The 20,801-nt window shown below is 45.2% G+C and overlaps 1 protein-coding gene and 2 pseudogenes across 2 annotated transcripts; all 3 read left to right on the forward strand.

Moving 5' to 3' along the window:
• Window positions 1-1,158: 1,158 nt before the first annotated feature.
• Window positions 1,159-1,967, forward strand: LOC147957010 (putative L-type lectin-domain containing receptor kinase S.5). Its single transcript, XM_087535521.1, has one exon. It carries the CDS (start codon window positions 1,159-1,161, stop codon window positions 1,960-1,962), a length of 804 nt encoding a protein of 267 aa, XP_087391647.1. The 3' UTR covers window positions 1,963-1,967.
• Window positions 1,968-8,188: 6,221 nt separating this feature from the next.
• Window positions 8,189-10,104, forward strand: LOC125525450 (putative F-box protein At3g17490; annotated as a pseudogene). Its single transcript, XR_015610820.1, has 2 exons — window positions 8,189-8,309; window positions 8,416-10,104. The product of XR_015610820.1 is annotated as a putative F-box protein At3g17490 (transcript).
• Window positions 10,105-17,540: 7,436 nt separating this feature from the next.
• LOC147957011 (uncharacterized) lies at window positions 17,541-18,349 on the forward strand (annotated as a pseudogene).
• Window positions 18,350-20,801: the final 2,452 nt, after the last annotated feature.

The following is a 20,801-nucleotide window of genomic DNA, read 5'->3' on the forward strand; positions in this document are numbered from 1 at the left end:
TGTAAAAAACATATGATGGAATAAAGAGCAGTGCAGATAAGGCCTATTTGAGTCAGATCCAAACCATGAACTTATCCCCTTAAGAGATTGTTTAGAAGATAACATCTCCAAGTGTAGGGCAATCAAAATTTTGTCAAGATCTCCACACCGGCATAAAAGACAGAAACAAAAGCACCAAGTCCAAATCAAGCGCGTGAATAAGATCATCAAGTTCAACGTTCCACATTATTACATGCCAGTGGAGACTACTTGAGGGATGGCACCATCACTCACAAAAAAAGAAAGAGGTATGGCACCATCAAGTTGTCACTGATCAATTTGTTCTACCTCTTAGCGTTTTTGTATGTTACATTGTTTTACTCATTCAACAGCCTCGTTATTCCTCCCATAAGCCTCTCTTTTAGTCTGCCACTAGGGGAAAAAAGGGAGATGATTGCATAGTCAAACATATTACTCTGAACATCTTGTCTCACAGGTTATTAATTTAACCGTTGGTAAATTTCTCTGCAACTGCAGAACGATTGTTGCCGGCTGTATATGATGATTCCCATTGGCCATGTCTCGTCGAAGTATAACTTACAAATATATTAAATGAGTTGAGTGACAATACTTATTTTCTTTGACTGGATCATGTGGTACACTTGTAAATTGTAAGAGCTTTCCTGGAGACAAGTTCTGCATTGACAAGGAATCCAATATAAAGAATTATTGGATGAAAGGGATTTCTACCCAAGTCCATAGCTGGCACTATCATACTGTGATAGATAAGTTTTCTTCCACCTATCGATGTTTTTTTTTATGTTAATGTCATTGTTCCGCTTGTTAAACATACCTTGTTGATCCTCTCAGATATCCCTCTTTTCATCCCTCTCTTGTGAAAAGAAGGTGAGAAATCGCATAGTCAAACATATTGCTGGTGAGTAGCATATGTCACAACATTTTGCCCGCACCGCTTCTTAGTCTAACAATGGGTTGTTTCTCTGCAGCTGCACAAATATTATCCCAGGCTTTGTCCTGACGATTCCCATTGACTATGTCTCCTCCAAGTACTTTGTCAGCTCCTCCCCTCCACCGTATTGAGAAGCAGTGAAGCACAAGGAGTGTATAAATACTCCTCTTTCTTGAGAAGGTTGCAGGAAGCTATAGGAACCATTTACCATGACAATGCCCAATACCAAGTTGAGCTTTTCCTGTATAGCTACTGCAGCTGTTGTCATCCTAACCCTAGGCAGTAGAACCAGTAGTTGCCTGCAATTTACTTATCCTAACTTCAACACAATCAATAGGGATGATTTTAGTTTCAGCCCAGGCTCAACAATTGCAGATGGTGCCTTGCAGATCACCCCAAGTACCGGAAACATGGGCCACCAGTCAATGAGAGTGGTCTATGTAAGGGAGGCCCTCAAGCTGTGGAACAGCAAGCGCATGGCGCCGACCTCGTTCAGGACTGATTTCCTGCTCAACATCCTCCCCGGTCAGAATGGGGCTGGAGAAGGTATGGCATTTGTGCTCACAAACAATCCATCGTTGCCTAGCAACAACAGTGGCCAATGGCTTGGCATATGCAATGCCACGACAGACGGCACGAATACGGACCCAGTTGTAGCCGTCGAGTTTGACACGAGGAAGAGCTACGAGGATGACCTTGATGGCAACCATGTCGGCATTGACATCAACAGCATCAAATCTATTCGGCAGTACCCGCTTAGTAATGTTTCCATCGTTCTCTCAAGTGGGTCTGATGTATGGGTTAGTATCAGGTACCACGGCACATCGAAATTGTTTCAAGTATTTCTAGTCCAACATAGCATCCGTGGGCGGTATGTCTACCAAGGAGATATCTACATTGATCTAGCACAGCTTCTGCAGGACAAGATATATCTGGTATTTGCAGGTTCCACTGGCAACTTCACCCAACTGAACCAGATAAAGTCTTGGAACTTCACCATGATAAATGAATAAGCCTATGTTTCTTTGGCCTTCGGGCGGCAATTAGCAGGAGATGGAGCTATCAGACGTCGGGTCGCTCTTCACGGGAGGGGCTCGACAACACAACAGTTTCTGCTCCATGATCTCTACTTCCTCATGAGGGTGAGTATTGTGGAAAGTTGTAGTATTGTATTGAGAGTGTTGAGTGTTCACTATGGTGTGCTTGTGAAGTTGTACGTTACATTCTTGTTTGTTTTCTGGCCGAATAATTTTATACATGTATCAGTTCTTTTTAATCACTTAAACATGACCTATCAAACCAATGCTCTGACGATTTCTTAGCATGTCCATTTTCTGTCCTTTTACCCTGCTATAAATTAAACTTTTAATATACCAAAATAAGACTCTCAGATAAAATGAAAGACATATTTTTATGAGATTGCTTGTTGATCTAATTAAGAAAGAGATTGCAATAGGATTCTAGACAGAAGCAATTATTGGTAAATTCAACTGCGACGAAACATCGTGTGCGATTCAACTAAAAATTGTTAGTCATGACCATCATTCAATTTGTTGTGCTCGATGTTTGACCCCTTGTGTGTATTTTCTGGCTGACTGGCTCTGCCATTATTCTTGAAGAAATTTAGGGTTTGAGAAATAATAACTTGGTGATAGTTTGTAGCTTACCAACCTGTCCAAATCTTTGTGGCTGTCATGGAAAATGAGTGAAGCTTCTGACGGTACCTGAATTCTCAAGCTTTTCAATACAGCCAACATCTTCAATTCTTATATATTCCGTACACCTTGTTCCAGCACTGTTCTTGAACAAATAAAGGGCTCGAGAAATACCATCTTGCTACTAGTTTGTAACTTACTGACTTGCCTGAACCTATGGTCGCTCGAAATAGGTCAAGCTTCAGGACCGGAAGCTATTGACACCCAACCTGCCAGCCGCCGCCGCACCACCACACCGTCTCGACACAATTTCACCTCTGCTTCAACCCTTTGGCCATGCCGACCAATCGTGCCCACCTGGCGAAGTACCCGCACACCGGCTTCTCCCACCACGCGCCGGTAGCGCGCCACCCAACATCTCCATTGGACTAATCCTGCTTGAAGCCGTTTGAAGTATTCCGGGGACACAAATTTGAACTAGTAACTACTATCAAACGAGCTGTTTGGTATGCTAATGAGAAGCTCAGAGGATGATAAGCAAGAAATTTACCATGTCAGAATTCCTGCAGCTAGCATGTCGATTCACACTCATACTAAAATTGAACAGTGGTGTGTAGACTTGGCAATCTGAGCCTGGTATGCTTGTAAGGGGGCGGTGGCCTCGCTCAATCTCCAGCTGTTAGAAATTCCAGTGCAAAGTTAGTCCCTTAATCAGTGATAAAATTCAGACGGAAAAATCTCTAAACCGCAGAGGACACGAACCAGTCGTCACAGCAGACGATGAAGACCTCCAGCAGCTTGCGAAAACTGGCATGCTCCTGGAGAAGTTGAGCTGCGTCATAGCAAGCTAGGAGATTCCGAAGGCATGGACATTTTCTGAGAAATCTGTGGACATTTTCTGAGAAATCTGCCGCCGATGCTGCAGGGTGCGGCCTGCGCATGCGACGGTGGTGGCGGTGCTGGTGGCTACTGCGCCCGCGACCTCCTTACAAGGAGCGAGCCGGGACCAACGGCGATGCGGCGCTGAGTCCCGGAGGTGGGAAGAAGGCGGTGGTCTCTGGGCTAGTTTGTATGTTTTCCATTTTAGAATAGAGTTCGCTAGATTAAAAAGGAGTTTTACTAGAGCACATATGATTACTGGTATTTTGTTTCATCACTGCTTGAGAGAAGCAAATCAAGTGGCACATCAATTGGCAAAATATTCTTACGAGTCTCACAATGAATTTTCTCTTATGTAATCCATGATGTACCTCTGTTGACATCCTCATGAAGCGTCATGAGGCGAAATTTCAAAGAGTAAGAAAAAGGTATAAAAAAGGAGTCGTCTATTTAGCAACTTTTTTATACAACTTCTATTTTGCAACCTGGCCGTGCGAGAGGCATTTCCTATTTAGCGCTGTAGGCGCCCATTACATTGCATTTCAGCAAGCGGGCGCCTACAGCCTCACCTCTTTGCTGCAATTTGGGCCGGCCCATCATTTTCTTCGATCCGGCTACCTCCGAGTATACTTTGAGGCGCGATAACCACCAGGCCACAACACCTTGACGTTATTAGATAGATGTTTTTCCTTTTTTGTTCTTTCGCCTCTTATTTCCTTTCATTTCTTTTTTTCTTTTTCGTCTGTCCTTTTTTTAATTTTTGTAATTCACGATGTTTCCTTCAAACAGATAAAATTATTTCCTTTTCAAAATGCATGAACTTTTTTCTAATTCGATGAACTTTTTTCGAATTCGATGAACTTTTATTTGAATTTGATGAATTTTTTTTCCGTGATGAACTTTTTCCAAATTCTATGAACTTTTTTCAAATCTGATGAACTTTTTTTTAGATTCAATGAACTAGTTTTCAAATCTGATGAACTTTTTCAAATTCGACGAACTTTTTTCAAAATCGGCGAACTTTTTTAAATCTGTGAACTATTTCTGAGTCGATGAACTATTTTTTCAAATTCGACGAAATTTTTCAAAATTGATAAACTTTTTTCAAATTTGTGAAATATTTTTAGAATCATTGAACTACCTTTTCAAATTCAATGCACTTTTTCAGAATTGATTAACTTTTTTCAAATTCGTATTCTTTTCAAAATTCGATGAAGTTCTTTTGAGTTATTTGAACGTTTTTTAAAATTGAACTTCTATTACAAATCTATGATTTTCTTTTTCATTTTTATGTTTTCTTTTTTGAAATGATTTATATGGTACAGAATTTATGTTAATGTTGTTTTTTAGGTGTATTGATATTAATGCGGTACTTGGAGAAGTATTAAATAGTTTGGTTTTTGATTGTAGACAGCTACGCGGTCCTGGTGCAGTTCTTTCGGCCGCGTACGCTGGTTCGAATCCCACGTCCCGCAAGTATTTTTCTACCACGATCGATTTTAGACGAGGTTATTGGGCTGGCCCGGTAGGCGAGCCACGCGAGCGCCGTGAACGCTAAGCGGCGCAGAAGGCGCCGAACAGGGGAGCAACTAATTAACGAGCGCTTCTTCTGAAGCCTCGCAACGATCAGCGCCACTTGACGCGCTCTCAGCCATTCGCCACATGTTGTGTTATGGACGCTCCCTCCGGGTTTTGTTTATTTTTATTTTTCAGCACGCGTTTTCGGCTTTTTCCCGGGTTTTTTTTGACGTTTTGATTTTCCACCTGTCTTCCCTAGCTTTTCGACAAAAAATAATTTTCGAAAAAAATAATTTTTTTAGGCAAAAAAACGCATTTTTTCACGAGAGTCACGGTTTTGTTTTCGCGAGAGACACGGTTGTGCTTTCACGAGAGGCACGGCCGTGCCTCTTGAAAACGGAAAAAAGAACGTGTTTTCTGTTTTTTTTCCTTTCGTGAGAGGCACGGTTTTGCTTTCGCGAGAGGCATGGTTGTGCTTTCGCGAGAGTCACGGTTTTCTTTTTTTTTTCCTTCGCGAGAGACACGGTTTTGCTTCCGCGAGAGGCACGGGCGTGCCTCTTTCGGAAAAGAAAAAAAACGCGTTTTCTGTCTTTTTTCTTTCGGGAGAGGCACGGTTTTGCTCCGTGTTTCGGTTCGGTTTTTCGTCGGTTTTTTCGTCTGGTTTTTTTATAAAAAAAAAGTTCGTCAAAACCTATCAACATGGGATCTAGTTTTGAAAATCTCGACGCGAGAAATCTAACGGCGAAAGCGGTTCGAGATTTGGACGCACGGTTTAAGAGATAAAATGTTTTGAATAAACGGATCTACGAAAAAAATTGAAAACTCACAGGTTGCGACAAGTTTCGCACATGCAGCGCACCATTTGTCCCAAACTGGGAAAATTGGAGCGATCTCCGCAAAGAGTACTCCTTAATTAGTGATTTCGGCCGAACAAGACCGCCCCCGTGCGAGAGGCCACAAACGCCATACCTCCCTTGCATGATTTGGGCCGGCCATATGCCCTGTTTTCCCTTTCGTTTTTTGGATTTTTGGCTTCATACTGTTCAGGTTTTTTTTGTAAAAGCGAATTTAAAATATCTTCAACAATCTGAAAATGCTCTTGGATTCAAAAAATGTTCGTGCATTCAAAAAACATTTTTAATATTGAGGACAATTCTTGTATTCATAAAAGTAACCTATTTCAAAACAAATTTTGGTGTAATTGAAAATAATGTCATGAATTCAATAAATGTTCATGAATTTCAGGAAATGTTTGCAAACTTTTTTACAAAAAATGTGGATTAAAAATATTTCACGAGTTTAATTTGTTTTTACGAATTTGAAAAGAAAGTCCACAAATTTCCAAAAATATTCACGATTTGGAAATAATATACTCATGAATTCGGAAAATGTTCACAGTTTTCAAAACTGTTCATGAAGTCAAAAAATGTCCATGAAGTTAGAAGAATGTTCGTGAGTTCAAACTTTTTTCACTAACATCAAACAATGTTCGCTGTTGTTCAAAAGTCTTCATGATTATTAAAAAATTATTCACGAATTCCATTAAAATGTTCACTAATTCAAAAAAAAATCATGAATTTAAAAAATATTTTCAACAACAACAAAGTTTTTAGTCCCAAACAAGTTGGGGTAGCTAGAGGTGAAAACCAGAAGATCTCGCGACCAACTCATGCTTCAAGCACACGGATAGCAAGCTTCCACGCACCTCGGTTTATAGCTAGTTCTTCAGTAATACTCCAAACCTTTAGATCTCTTTACGGACTCCTCCCATGTCAAATTCGATCTACCTCGACCTCTTTTGACATTCTTCGCACGCTTTAACCGTCCGCTATGCACTAAAACTTCTGGAGGCCTGCACTGAATATGCCCAAACCATCTCAGATGATGTTGAACAAGCTTCTCTTCAATTGATGCTACCCCAACTCTACCTCGTATATCATTATTCCGGACTCGATCCTTCCTCTTGTGGCCACACATCCATCTCAACATACGCATCTCCTCCCAACTAGTTGTTGAACATGTCGCCTTTTAGTCGGTCAATACTCAACATCATACAACATTGTGGGTCAAACCGCCGTCCTGTATAACTCCAGTGCATAGTGGACTGATAATAATTTGAAAAATATTTTCAATTCCAAAAAATGTTCACAAGTTTGAAAAATATGTTCACGATTTTTAAAGGTATTTTTGCGAGTTTGAATTGTTCTTCACAAATTCAAAAATTATTGTCAAATTCGAAAAATGTTCACAAGTTTTTAATAATGTGCACAAATTTTGATATTGTTCACAATTTCATAAAAGTACATGAATTGAAAAAATATTAGTGATCTGAAAAACAAAGTTTAAATTTTTTAAAAAGGTTTGTGAATGTGAAAAAATGAAAGGAAGGAAAAAAACAAAATAGAAATATAAAAGAAAAAAGAAAAATAATAAAAAGAAGAAAAAACTAAAGAAACATGAAAAACAGGTTTAGGGAAGGTTCAAACCCGGTGGGGGAGAAACCCCTCTAGAGAAGGCTTGGACAAGGAGGGGGAAGGCTTGGAGAAGGTGGTCTTGGCGGTCGACCCGGTTGGGCCCAGGTTGGAGATGGCGACAACGTTGTTGGCGGGCTGGCATCACACCCACCTCTTGATGGAGGCCGTGTGGGAGCACTTTCTGCCTCTCAAATGTTGGAGGGGCACCTTGTGGGGGAGGTGCGGCTCAAGGCGGAGCGCGCGAGCGCTGCCACCCTCGTGGAGCTCCATGACGGCCCGTCCTTCATTGCTGAAATGCGCGCCATTCTGGAGTTCATGAAGGATGAGCGGGTGATGTCGACGAACCGCCGCAGGATCTTCATTCATGACCGAGAGTCGAAGAAGACCTGTGTAGACGAGGATGCGCAGATGCCTCACGCCGTCAATGACCGCGAGGCCGGTCGTTCCGGCGAAGGGGTGATCCTGATCCCCTCGGACAAGGAGTAGATAGATTACTTTGCAGTATATGTGATTTTCATTTGCTAATTTTAGCTCATTTAATATATGAATAAATAAATCTATGAATGAGTTGTAGTTGTAGCTCGTTTGTAGTTCTATGAGGCATTGTTGCACGTAATTTCGAAGGATAAAAAATAGTGAGTCAGACTATAGGGGGCAAGAAGAAAGAAAAGCCCAAAGGGACACCTCCAACCGGACTGGGCTTTTTTGTTTCAGTCCGGCTGGCTGGAGAAGAAATCTTGAGCGTCCACATCGTCCTCCTGTCTGTGTCGCTCCCAGAAGCTCGTCGCCGCCGGCTGCATCCCGCCGCCCGTCGCCGCCCTAAACCAGCCCAAGGTACTACCTTTCCCGACTCACCACGGCGAGGAAGAGGTCACCACCACCGGCTGCTACTACCTGATTTTCCTCGGCCTCATTCGTGATTCCCTCTCTCCATCTGCAGATCTGACCCCTGCCCAGGCCCTTCCATGGAGGAGGCGGAGAAAGGGGAGCTCTTGGAGAGGGGCACCAAGCCTTGGCTAGACATCCATCCTGGGCCAACGGCCGGACTGCCCCTGCTCACCGACGACCTCATCCTGGAGATCCTCTCCCGCCTCCCCGTCAGATCCCTCCACCGCTTCAAGTGCGTCTCCGTGCCCTGGCGCGACCTCATCGCCGACCCCGCCAACCGCAAGAAGCTGCCCCAGACCCTCGCTGGCTTCTTCTACATGACCATCAACAACAGGCTCGGCCACCACTTCGCCAGTGTCTCCGGTGACGGCGCAGCCCCGTTCGACCTTTCCATCCCTTACCTGCACAATAACAAGTACGGCGGCATCACCCAGTTGGACGCCTGCAATGGCCTCCTTCTCTACTGTGGCTTCAAGAAGAAGATGGAAAGTTGGGATGATTTCCGTTTTCTAGTGTGCAATCCCGCTACTGGGAGGTGGGTGGAGCTGCCCCCTCGGCCGCCTGTGCCCGCAAGCAGATATTGCTGTACCACAGGTCTTGCTTTTGATCCGGCAGTCTCATCCCATTTCTACGTTCTTCACTTTGAGCAGGCCGTTCCGGGAACTTACATCACAGGAGTGAACATCTACTCGTCGCGGACAGGAGCATGGAGTTTCAGGAGTGGTAGGATGGTTGAGAAAGTGGTGCCGTTCCATAGTAAATGTGTCTTCGTCGGCAGTATGATGTATTTGATTGGCAACCTGATGGGCTTCAACAACAAGTACGTGCTGATGGTGGTGGACACGGAGGGGGAAGTGTGGAAGACTATCCCTGTGCCGTACGGCCGAGGATCTGCCATGATTGGAGTGTCGCAGGGGTAATGAAATCCTAGGTTCTGGGATAATACTTTGGTGCCTCAAGGATCGTGACAGTAAAGAATTGGTTCTGAAGCGTTCTGCCAATATCAGTGAGCTTATGGGCATGATTGGGGAGAAGTACACGGTGGCTGCGATTCATCCAGATTGCGACACCGTTTTCTTGATGTCATCTGGAGGTGATACCTTGGTAGCGTATGATATGCAACATCAGAAAGTTGGTTGTATCCTTAATCTTGAGAAAGGCATTACAAAACCGAAACGGTTTCTACCCTATGTTCCTCTGTTCTCAGAGTCATTAGCAGATGCAAATGGGCAGTAGCTTTAAGTTCAAGCCACGCCTATGCTTCCTCCAACAATAGACTCTCTGTTGGCTGAACTATTCGTCTGTGTACTTCTGAATCTACTTGAATCATGCCACTGAATTTGCTGGTGCTTATGCTCGTGCTTGCTTGATTTCCAGTTCAGAACAATGCCTGGCAAACTACAGATGAAGCATAAATGATACTGTAATCAGTCTTCCTTTCTCTAACAATCAGTTATTATGGTTACCCTAAATCCTACTGCAGATTGTGAACCTGCTAGTGTACCAAAAGGTTCAATCCGACTGGTTACTGGTGTGATGTCTAGTTGACCTTATTCATTCAGTAAAACACTGCCTTTGAGCAAGTTCGTTTTATGTGTGTTTGCTCTTTCTAGTGAATTCACTAGAGCTTTTGATCTGTTAGTCACAGAGAAATTGCATCAATGGCAATATAAAACAAAATTGGAGTACGTACTCTTGTATGAATAGCAGCATGCAGTTGAAAGAAATCAGTACAGCAGAGTTTTACTTACAGTGGTAACAAGAATTTTATAGAGATGCGCTTCATCGACATGCAGGGTATTTGTGTGTCAACACAGCTGAATGACCACAAAAAATAAGGCCTCTTGGTGTCCGCTGTGTTGATTGATTTGGCCGCGTTGCTACCCTGTTTGAGTGGCTCAACCAGCGTTGTTTCCGTATATTTGTGATGTGACGATTCCTGATTCTTGAATGGTTTACTTTTAAGACTATAGAATGAGAATGGAAAATATGAACTGATAAAAGTCGAGTTGAATCATTCAAGAATGCCATTTAATTCAAAGAAAATATCCGAGCTGCTTCAGAAATGATGTTGTATTTATTTCAAACTTGCATGGACTGAATCAGATGCATGTAAGAGTTGATTGCTAGTAAAGAGCTGACCATTCATTTATCAGTGTGAACATACATAATCTTGGTCATCATATATACGGCAAACTTCTCGCAGGCAGGCCACCTCTTTTCAGGTGCCTGGTAAGAACATGCCACACTCCAGGTAGCACCCAGCTGCCAGAAATATTTTGACAGAAGAAAATCAATTGTTCTCTGAAAAAATAGAATCATCAGGGAAAAGGTACTTTTTTGGACTCTGCAGCAGACTCGCTCTGATATTTTTGCATGGGTACATAGTCTAACTCAAGGTGCGGGTTCTGTTAAGTTTTGTTTTACTTGCTTGGTTCTAGACAGTCTAGCCAAATTTGCCTCCCCTGTTGTACACTAGCCACTAGCGGTGAATATCTTTGTTGAGAAAGTTGGCACATATATTTGGTGCGGGAACAGGTAGCATGTAAGTGATGATGCGATGCATGTTCATGCTAGATCTGCCATGGCTATCAACATGCAAATTTCTCTAAGTTGTGCAGAAAAAGAAGAGTGGCATCACAAGATATTGTTGGACTCAAGGCCAGCTATAGGCATATGGCTAAAACTTAAAATTGACACGGTCAGACTTCGATGAAGATCCGATTTTGGGGGGCAACCTGTGTCATTTTTTAATACAAGGAAGAAAGCACCGGACTCTTTCGGTTACGATGTGATATAATGATGGTCAATTCTGATTGGGATGAGGTCATCCGGACTATACAGAGGATAACCAGGGCTGCAGCTATATAGGAGGAATGTTACTAGATGGGCAGGGAGTTTCTGAAGATAACTTAAGGAAGCTAATGCAGTAGCACATGGTCATGCTTGTGAAAGATAAAAGATCTTTAATGTGTCTGTTCGGTTGGGGCTGTCCTCCTAGTTTTATTTTATCATCAACATTGGTAGGCCATGTAATACTTGTGCATACTCTGTGGCTGTGTGGCCCATCTTGGGTGAAGCAACTTTGTATTACCATGTCTTTGAACATTACAATGCCGCAAACCTTTGAGCAGGGAGCAGCTCTGCCTTACTTGTCATCATCGAGGTAGAAGCTCCTTTGAGAATTGAGAGAAGAACTAACATGTTTTATTTTAGAGAAAATAATTGACATGTTATAGCAGATTAGTTACCCATTATACAGTCCAACCCAATGAAGTCCAAGAGAGTTCTGAACTCAACAGATGTTAGTATGCCCTTTAGACTTACAAGGAAGGGGGAAATGATTGTAATAAAAAGAAAACAACCAAAGCAGAATATATTTTCTCGATTTCCCCTGCATATTTAAGTTCATCGCTCTGTTTGTATTTTTGCTGTGATCTCTTCTTCTCTTCTTGTCCTTGCTATGATCTCAACCACAGCCCGGTTCATTTCAAACATGGCCTGAAAGTACACCCCCTTTTTTTCCATTCAAGGTGACTAACAAAACAGTTGAAGATACCCAGTGACTTCTTAATATACACCATAATTTTCTGATTGGGGCAGCATGCAGGTGGAGATCACGATGTCTGTTGTAGGTTGCTTGGAGAACATGCAATTTCCTGAAACTGCATCGTTACCCCGGTTGAATGGCGATTTCACGAACAGAAACTTTGCTTTTATGATTTGCGTTGGACCACGGTAGTTTTAACCAGTGAAGTGACCAATATGTGCAGCAATTTTAAATCTATAAAGAGCTGGCAATTCATTTGCCCTCGGTCTGAACATTTGCCACAACAAGCAGAGGACTGAATCCCAGCTACATAAATCTTGGTCTGGTGGTTTTAATTTTTTGTTACTACCTTTGTAGGGTTTTCAGTTCGTTGGATCCAAAGTGGAATTCTCCAGCAAAGATTAACAACAGAAATAGCTATAGAATGGAAGCTGGGAGCACTGCTCATCAGGTATATGTCAATTTTGTTGCAGGCGGCACCAACAAAGGCAGGCAATCAGACGGACACCTCTGTCCAGGGCCTGGGAAGAGCATCACACACTCCCAGTATCACCCGACCGCCTTGCGAAATATTATTAGTACGACCGACGAAGATCGTGTGTTCTCTGAAAGAAAAAACTTTTTGGACTCTGCACTAGACTTCCAGATACTTGGCATGGTTAACCTCAAGAGATGTCTTCAGGAGGAGTAAGGAATCTGCCTGACATGTTTATGTCGTCGAAATAAAGCTTAGCTGGCAGTTTTGTTAAAGAGATGTCTAGACAGTGTAGCCAAATTTGCCTCCCCTGCATCTGTGCCGTGTACACCTGATCATCAAATTCACTAGCAGAGGAATTTTGTGGATGCATGTAAATGTTACTACAACATGCCAGATATATATTTTTAGAGGTTCATTAGGGCTGACAATATTCAACAAGCGTGTTGGCGTAATAACAACACCTTCCCCTTGTGGTCTGACTGAAAGGAGAGCTGCCACCAACCAGAATGTGTATTATGGAATCATGTACATGGACAACTGCTGACTTTCCAATCCCAGCAGACTGCAAAAGAGTGGTGGCTACAGGCTAGGAAGAGGGCTCCAAAATAGCATGACCAGACCTTATTCATGGCCAGTGTGCAGCAACCAGAATGTGTTTGAATTGACCCGGAAAGATATTTGATTCTGGAGGGCAGACAGCGGTATCTCTTTTTTTAGATCTTCTTTTGTCTTTTTCAGCTCAACTTTTGTCTGTTAGGGCAACTCTAACTGATCCCCTAAAAATAGTGAAGGATCCAACGGAGTAAACCCTTAACGGAGTATTTTCACTCCACTAACTTTTAGCCAGACCTAGCCGATCCCTTATATATACGAAGTAAATTTTTGTTTTTCTAAACTTAGCAATTATATTATACATTGAATATACATATTAGCATACATATGGAAACTAAACATAAATATGAATGTTCAAGCAAATCACGAATATAGTTTACCATCTGAATTCATAGTTTACAAATTGAATTATTCAAATTTAAACACACCGGATGATCCAAATGTAGGAAAGAATATGTGATAGAACAACTAGGAAGTGCTATGACATTGCTAGTGATGCTCAGTAAGATCAATCATTTTGGAGCTGAGCATGAACTTGTCAGTTCTCAATCCTGTGATGCTCTTCAATGAATGCCAGGATCCTATTTGTATCATACGACTCTGGCTCAACCGGAGTCCCGTTGGTTGTGTACCGAAAGTTCTCAGGTCTATCTCTCTCATCTTGAATGATGATGTGTGCAATATGATGCAACAATTCATGATCTCAATAGAATCTTGGAGCTCCAGTACTCGGCAGGGCCACGAACAATTGCAAAGCGCTTCCGAAGCACACCGAAGGCTCTGTCCACATCTTTCCTAGCAGGTTCTTGACATTGGGGCAATGGTTAGAAAAAGACTTGTGTGCATTCAAAAGCGCCGGTAAAAGTACTTCTCCGAATAGGTTGAATTTGGAACAAAGTAGTCTCTCATGATCTTGGCATGGATCTCCGCTCTATCACGGTTGATGTGTATGCGGCTAAACTGCGATCCTCTCCTAGGGCGCCTAATATCATCATTGAAAATCATGCCTAAAATGGTTTCAAAGTCTTCTGTGTCTTCTTCCTCTTTGGATGACAACGAGTAATCCAAGAACATCTCCATCAACCTCTTCATCTACAATTCAAATGACTCGTTCAATCCAAACGGCTCGATTCAAAACGAAAAAACTCACCCAGGCAATCCGTCAAACACTTGCGTTGCAGTGGTGATAAACCGGCCAACCGTCGTCGTTTCGGCCAAACCGGCAGGTGGCGAAGCGTCGTAATAACCTACAGCGCTGCGCAAGCAAGGATAGATGCGGCGGCCGCCAAAGAAGAAGAAAATGTGATTCAATTCGATGAATTGGTTATGGCGATGGAGGTGGCGATTCATCTCGATTCCAAGGACGGTGACGGGGAACAAACAGGCTCGGCGTCAGGTAGAAGGGCGGCGAGGGCCAAGGGAGGCAACGAGGTAATGGCGGGGACCAGGAGGCACTCACCGACGAAGAGGCAGTGACAGGGGAGTGCCACGGTGGGGGGTCGAGAAAGAGGCGCGGCTTTTCCTTAGAGCCTGTTCGGTGCAGTAAATTTAGGGGCGGATGGTGTGGCTGAGGATAATTTATCCTCCGCTAACAGTTACTGGGGATCGGCTAGGTGCCGGTTAGAGGAGGAAAAATCAAAATCCTCCTCCTCTTACGCCGCATAGGGGTTTAGTTAGAGTTGCCCTTAATGATACTACACTTTCCCCACCTCTCCCGTGGCGCTCCCGCACTAGTAGAAAACAGGGCTTTGGTTCGGGCCTGGCTAGTCCATTAGTCCCGGTTCATTCACGAACCGGGACCCATGGTGGCATACGTCCCGGTTCGTGAGCCCAGGGGGCCGGCCAGGGCCTCGTGGGCATTGGTTCTGGTTCGGACCCATTTGTCCCGGTTCCACGCATGAACCGGGACTAATGGCCCTCGCTCCTGGCCCACATACATTGGTCCCGGTTCGTGGATAGAACCGGTACAGATGGGTGAGCTTTAGTCCTGGTTCGAGGCATGAACGGGACAGATGAGTCGCCTATATATACCCCCTCGCCGCAGCAGAGCACTCCACAGTGCTCTGTTTTTTCTGGCCGGTGAGGGGAGAGCATTTGGGTGCTCTAGCTCACCTCCTATGCACATGAGGTGTTCGGTGAAATGCCCGAGCCACACTAGTTAAGTTTTCTCCTATCGAAGCTTGACCTCCAAGCTCCATTTTCTCCGAGATTTGCATAGGTTTAGCGGTCCGTCACGTCCCGTCCCCTTCTTCACCGCCGTCGATCGCCCGCGCCGATCTCGTCGCCGGCACCAGCGTGGTGAGCCTCTTGTTCTTATCTTCTTAGTGAAAGAAAAAAAATTCTTACTTCAGATAGTTACTTTTCTATTTTTCTTACTTTTATTATTCCTTGTTATTACATAGTGCGATGGTTTTGGTATCCGCCCCCGCCGGACCTCATCCTGTCTATGTTTCGGATGTGGTATATATTATCTTTTTATAACTATTTGGTTCATTTATTGTTTATGACAATTATGCTGACCAACGTGACATAGATTGTATTTATGTAGGAGGTGGTTGAAATTCCAACCAACCCTATTGTCGAGAGGTTAAATTTAGTTGAAGAACAAAACAATTACTTGAAGGAAAAAATAAAAAAATTGAGGAAGAGAAGATGATATTGGAGTTGCATGTTGCGGATGTCGTCGATGATCACAAGATCAAGATGGATGCAAGGCGGTTGAAGATTAGAAAGATTAGAAAATATGCTATTCATACCGAGGCTTGGTATCATTATGCCGTTGGATCAGTTGTTACATTGGTTGTGATTATGATCGCATTTGTTGTTGCATTGAAAGGTTTTACATAGTTTCAATGTATGGTTTAACTAGATGCTCTCGAGAGCTATATGTTGTTCAATTTGAACTATGTATGTACTTTGGTGAAAGGGTTGAAAATTGATGATGTGGCTTTGAATGGTGCATTTTGAACACACAAAAAGTCTGGAGTTCAAATAAGTTCAAAAAAATGAAATCCCTTTGTAACAGATGAGTTTTCGTATGAAACCCTGATACTTCGAAAGAGATTGTCCTTTTTGTACACGAAGTTCATCGAGTTTTTGCCGTAACCCTCTCAACTTTTTTGCACATGCTATGTGGGTGAAATGATGATACCATGCCAACTTTAAACCTTTTCATAGTTCATTTGAAGTGCTTTTGAATTTCAGGGTCATTTAGCGCAAAAAAATGAACTAATAGCAAAAAGAATGAACTTAAAATAAATAATTAAAATATTATGTTATGATCAACTAAAACAAAACTATAATATTCTTCAATAGCAAAAAGAATCAACTAAAAAGTTTTTATAAAACTCTAATAGCAAAAGGAATCAACTAAAAAGCTTTTATAAACCTTTAGTATTTTTTAAACTAAAATTATATAAAATGTATGCAACTAAAATTATCAAAGTATTTTCTGTTCAAAACATTAATGGCAAAAAGAATTTTCATAAATAAAATTTTTGTTAAAAACTTTAATAGAAAAATAAAATAACAAAATATGTTCTTCATTAAAACAGACATTTAAAATAACCTAAAAATTACCAAATTTAATATAATGTTAAAACACAATAATATTAAACAGCAGGAAAAAGAATAACTCAAAAATCTAATTTTTTAGTATAGTTATTCACAAACTAGTAATTCACACTAATTTAAAAGAATTCAAATTTAAACTATTCAAATTTGAAAATTAATGGCACTAACAGAAAGTCTATAATTTTTGTGACCTAACAGCAAAAAGAATTAAAAAATAAAAGAAAATAAACAATGCAAAAAACAAAACAAAAAACTAGAAAAAAACAAAAAAATGCCACCTACTGGGCCACCACGGCCTGAATACGACTAGAAACCCCATTGGGCCAGGATTCAGGCCCGCAGCAGGCCCAACAGGCCCACAGATAGAGAGACAAGTTTAGGACAGAAGGCCTGCAATAGTGAGGAGTTCGAAAGGGGAGGCGCAGCCGCGCTTAGAGCATCTCCAGCCGCGCCCCCAACAAGGCCCCCAGGCGATTTTTCGGCCGCCGGCGCCAAAACATCGGCCCAGTCGCGCCCCCAAGGGCCCAGTTTTCGCCGGCTCGAGCCGAAATTGGCGCCAGCGGACCCAACCCGAATCCAGCGCGCCGGGGGGCGCTCGGGGGCGCCGGACGAATCGTTTTTGGCGCAAAGAGCCGCGGGCCCTCCTTGCCAGCGACTTGCCTCTCTTCTCGCCGCTTCGTCGTCCTCATCGCCTCGTTTCCCGCGGTGAACCAATGCCAAAGCAGCGCGCGCTGCCGCGCCAGTCAGCCTCCTTTGATGCCTCACGGGCGGCGCAGTGAAGGCCGGTCGGCGCGCGTCCCCTCGCCCGCCACGCATAATGCGGCGGCCACGCGTACTACGCGGCACCTCCGCCTATATAAGCCGACCCCAGCGTGCCGGAGACACGCACAGAGCCTCCACCGCCGACGCGCCCATTTCTCCCCCTTCCTCCCTTCCCTCCTCTCGCCGTCTCCAGTTCGGAAGAATGGCCGAGCGCTTCCCAGGCGACTGCGCGGCGGCGAATGGCTTCGGCCGCCGCCATCTTCACGAGGACGAGGCTCGCCTCCTTTTCGAGGCCGAGTACCCGGTCCCGCCGGACATGCGGGTGCCCGGTCAGTGGAGGATCAGCGCCGGCGGTGTGCCGGTGCCACCACCACCCACCGGGGCGGCGCGGCGTGGGGAGATCGCACGTATCCGTGCGTCCCTGCTGCGGGCGGCGAGGGAAGGCCCGCGGTACACCCCCGACAGCCCGCTCTGGGAGCCCTACTTCCGTCGCCGCCACGCCGAACAGCTTGAGGCGACGAACGGCGTCGTGCCCTCCGGCAGGCTCAACTCCGAGGGGCGGCGCCGGTGGTGGGGCGTGCCCGGCCGTACGTTGGAGGCCGTCCTCGAGTACATCGAGGGCGGCAACACGCCGCGCCTCGATTACCCCGCTCCCCCGTCCTTCTCTCGCCGACGTGGGAGCTCGTGGACGCCGAGGCGCATGGAGTGGCCCGGGGCGTCCTCCTCCTTGTCCGGCCACTCGTCCGGCTCTCCCTGTCTCCGCCCCGTCAAGCCGGAACCCCAGGACACGCGTGTCAGCGGGCGCACCCGCAGCTCCCGCGTTCGCATCGGCGACTCCACCCCCCACTCGCCGCTTCGTCCTCGTCGAGCCCAAGCCGGAGCCCGTCCTCCCCGCGGAGTACGAGGAGATATCCCGGCGCGGCTTCTCCGACGAGGACGCCCTACAGTGGGCGCGGGACGACTACCTCCGCGACGAGATGGTACGGCAGCGCCGGGCCCTGGACGAGATAGAAGCCCGCAAACGTGGGCTCGAGGACGAGCACGACGTCGTCATCCTCGACAGCGACGACGATGAGGAAGCCCTCGGACCGTCCAACCCGCCGCGCCAACCGGGGGAGGGATGCAGCAGGGACGGCGGCGGCGACGACGACGACGACGACGGCGGCGGCGACTACATGTGGTTCTACAGCCTCCTCAGCATGTAGAACTGCAAGGGCGGGCGGCGAGGAGCGGCGAGGGAGACGGCGAGGAGCAGCCTAGTAGTTTTTTTCCTTTTTTGTAAAATATGTTTAAATTTGAACTAACTCGCTAAAGTTTGCGTTGAATTTGCGCCGTGTTTGCGCCGTGTTTAAAATTTTCAAAAATACATGGGCGCCGTGACTAGGGGGCATCACGCCCCCAGCGCGTGGTTTAGCGCCGGTGCGCTCCCAGGGGGCAATTTTTAGCGCCTCCTGGGGGGCCAACGGCTGGAGATGCTCTTATAAACTGGTGCGGGAGCCCCTCAACTAGCAAGGTGGGACTAAACTTCCCACCGCACTGAGCCAGTACAAAGCCTTTGGTCTCGGTTGGTGGCACCAACCGGGTCTAAAGGGAGGCATTGATACCGGTTGGTGGCACCAACCAGGACCAATGCCCCCTTTGGTCCCGGTTGGTGGCACCACCGGGACCAAAGGTCTCTTTTCAGTAGCCGAAACTTTGGTTCCGGTTGGTGCCACCAACCGGGACCAAAGGGGGGCATTGGTACCGGTTGGTGCCAACAACCGGGACCAAAGGGTTTGCTATATAAGAAACACTTGTGAAAATTTTGGTTTTCATCACTAGTTGCCCCCGACGACGCCGACCTCCTCGACGCCGCCAGGCTGCCCCGACGCCGTCCGCCGCCCCTGCCGTCGCCCCCGGCCGCGCCGTCGCCGTCGCCCGTGCCTCGTCGTTGCTGTCTCCATCGCCGTCGCCGACATTGTCCCCGAGCCCGCGCGCCCCTGCCCCCGTCCCGGAGCGCGCCATCGCCGTCTGGCGCCCCCGAGCACGCTCCTCGTCACCGACGCCACCTCGCTATGAGCGCAACCCCGATCCCCTCCTCCTCCTCCCTGTACTGGCCGCCGTCGCCGCCGCCCCTGCCCTTCGCTACCGCCGCGCACCGTCCCTGCACTGCGCGGCCGCCATGCCGCCGCCCCTGCCCTGCGCTGGCGCCGCGCGCCGCCCCGCCGCCCCTGCCCTGCATTTTTTTCATACATGTATTTTTTTGTGTATATGTGTGTGTATGTGCATATATGTGTATATGTGTGTGTATGTGTATAAATGTATTTTATTTATGTTTTTTTGCATTTTTATAAAAATGTATATATGTATATTTGTTCTCTGTGTATATATGTTCATATATGCAAAAGTTAGATTTTTAGAAAAGTTTTTATCTATGTATGCAAAAGTTAGAAGAACAAAAAGTTTTATATATGCAAAAATCACATTTTTAGAAAAGTTTTATATATCTAGCTAGGAAGAAGGAAGAAGGAAGAAGCAGAAGAAGAAGAAGAAGAAGAAGAAGAAGAAGAAGAAGAAGAAGAAGAAGAAGAAGAAGAAGAAGAAGAAGAAAAACTTTTATATATGCAAAAGTTACATTTTTAGAAAAGTTTTATCTAGAAGGAAGAAGAAGAAAAAGAAGGAGAGGAAAAAGGAAAATAAGAAGAGGAAGAAGGAGAAGAAGAAGGAGAAGAAGAGGAGAGGAAGAAGAGGAGAAATAAATAATAAGAGGAAAAAAGAAGAAAAAAAGAGGAGAAGAAGAAAGTAATAGGGGAGAAGAAGAAAAAATAGAAAATATTCTATTTTTTCTTCTTCTCCTCTTTTTTCTTCTTTTTTTCTTCAATCTTCTCCTCTATTCCTTTCTTCTTCTCCTCTTTTTTCTTCTTCTTCGTCTTCTTATTTTTTATCGGGTATGTCGTTGTCGATATACCCCCTCCCCGATAACTTCAACATGAGGGTGGGGGGTCGATATACTCCCTCCCCGATAACTTCGACATGAGGGGGGGGGGTCGACGAGGGTTTGAGGGGGCGAGGGTCGGGAACTAGCTAGGGTAGAGGGTCGAGGGTCGCCGAGGGTTCGAGGGTCGAGGGGTCGAGGGTCGAGGGTTCGAGGGTCATCGAGGGGCCGAGGGTCGAGGATCGAGGGTTCGAGGGTCGTCGAGGGGATGAGGGGTCGAGAGGTTGCCTAGCTAGTGTCAAAGTATTGAAGAAATCCATGGCTTTTGCATATGAACCCTTGAAGCGTTGCCGAGGCCACCCAAATTTAACAAGTTAAAAGAGCGTTGTCGTCGAGGCCACCCCGAACCCTTGAAGCGTTGCCGAGGCCACCCCAAACCCTAGAGAAGCGCCGAGGCCACTAATATGATTCCTTGTTGTGATTAGGTAGCTAGGTCTACGTTTGTCACTAATATATCCACCTGCTTTATGTTTGTATAATAATTGCCAT

The sequence above is a fragment of the Triticum urartu genome, chromosome 7A (genome assembly GCF_056163025.1).
Source record: "Triticum urartu cultivar PI428250 chromosome 7A, HENAU_Tu73, whole genome shotgun sequence".
Lineage (NCBI taxonomy): Eukaryota > Viridiplantae > Streptophyta > Magnoliopsida > Poales > Poaceae > Triticum > Triticum urartu.

What these genes read in the sequence shown, in the direction of transcription:
- LOC147957010 (XM_087535521.1), top strand. Translation starts at nt 1,159, where the DNA reads ATGACAATGCCCAATACCAAGTTGAGCTTTTCCTGTATAGCTACTGCA.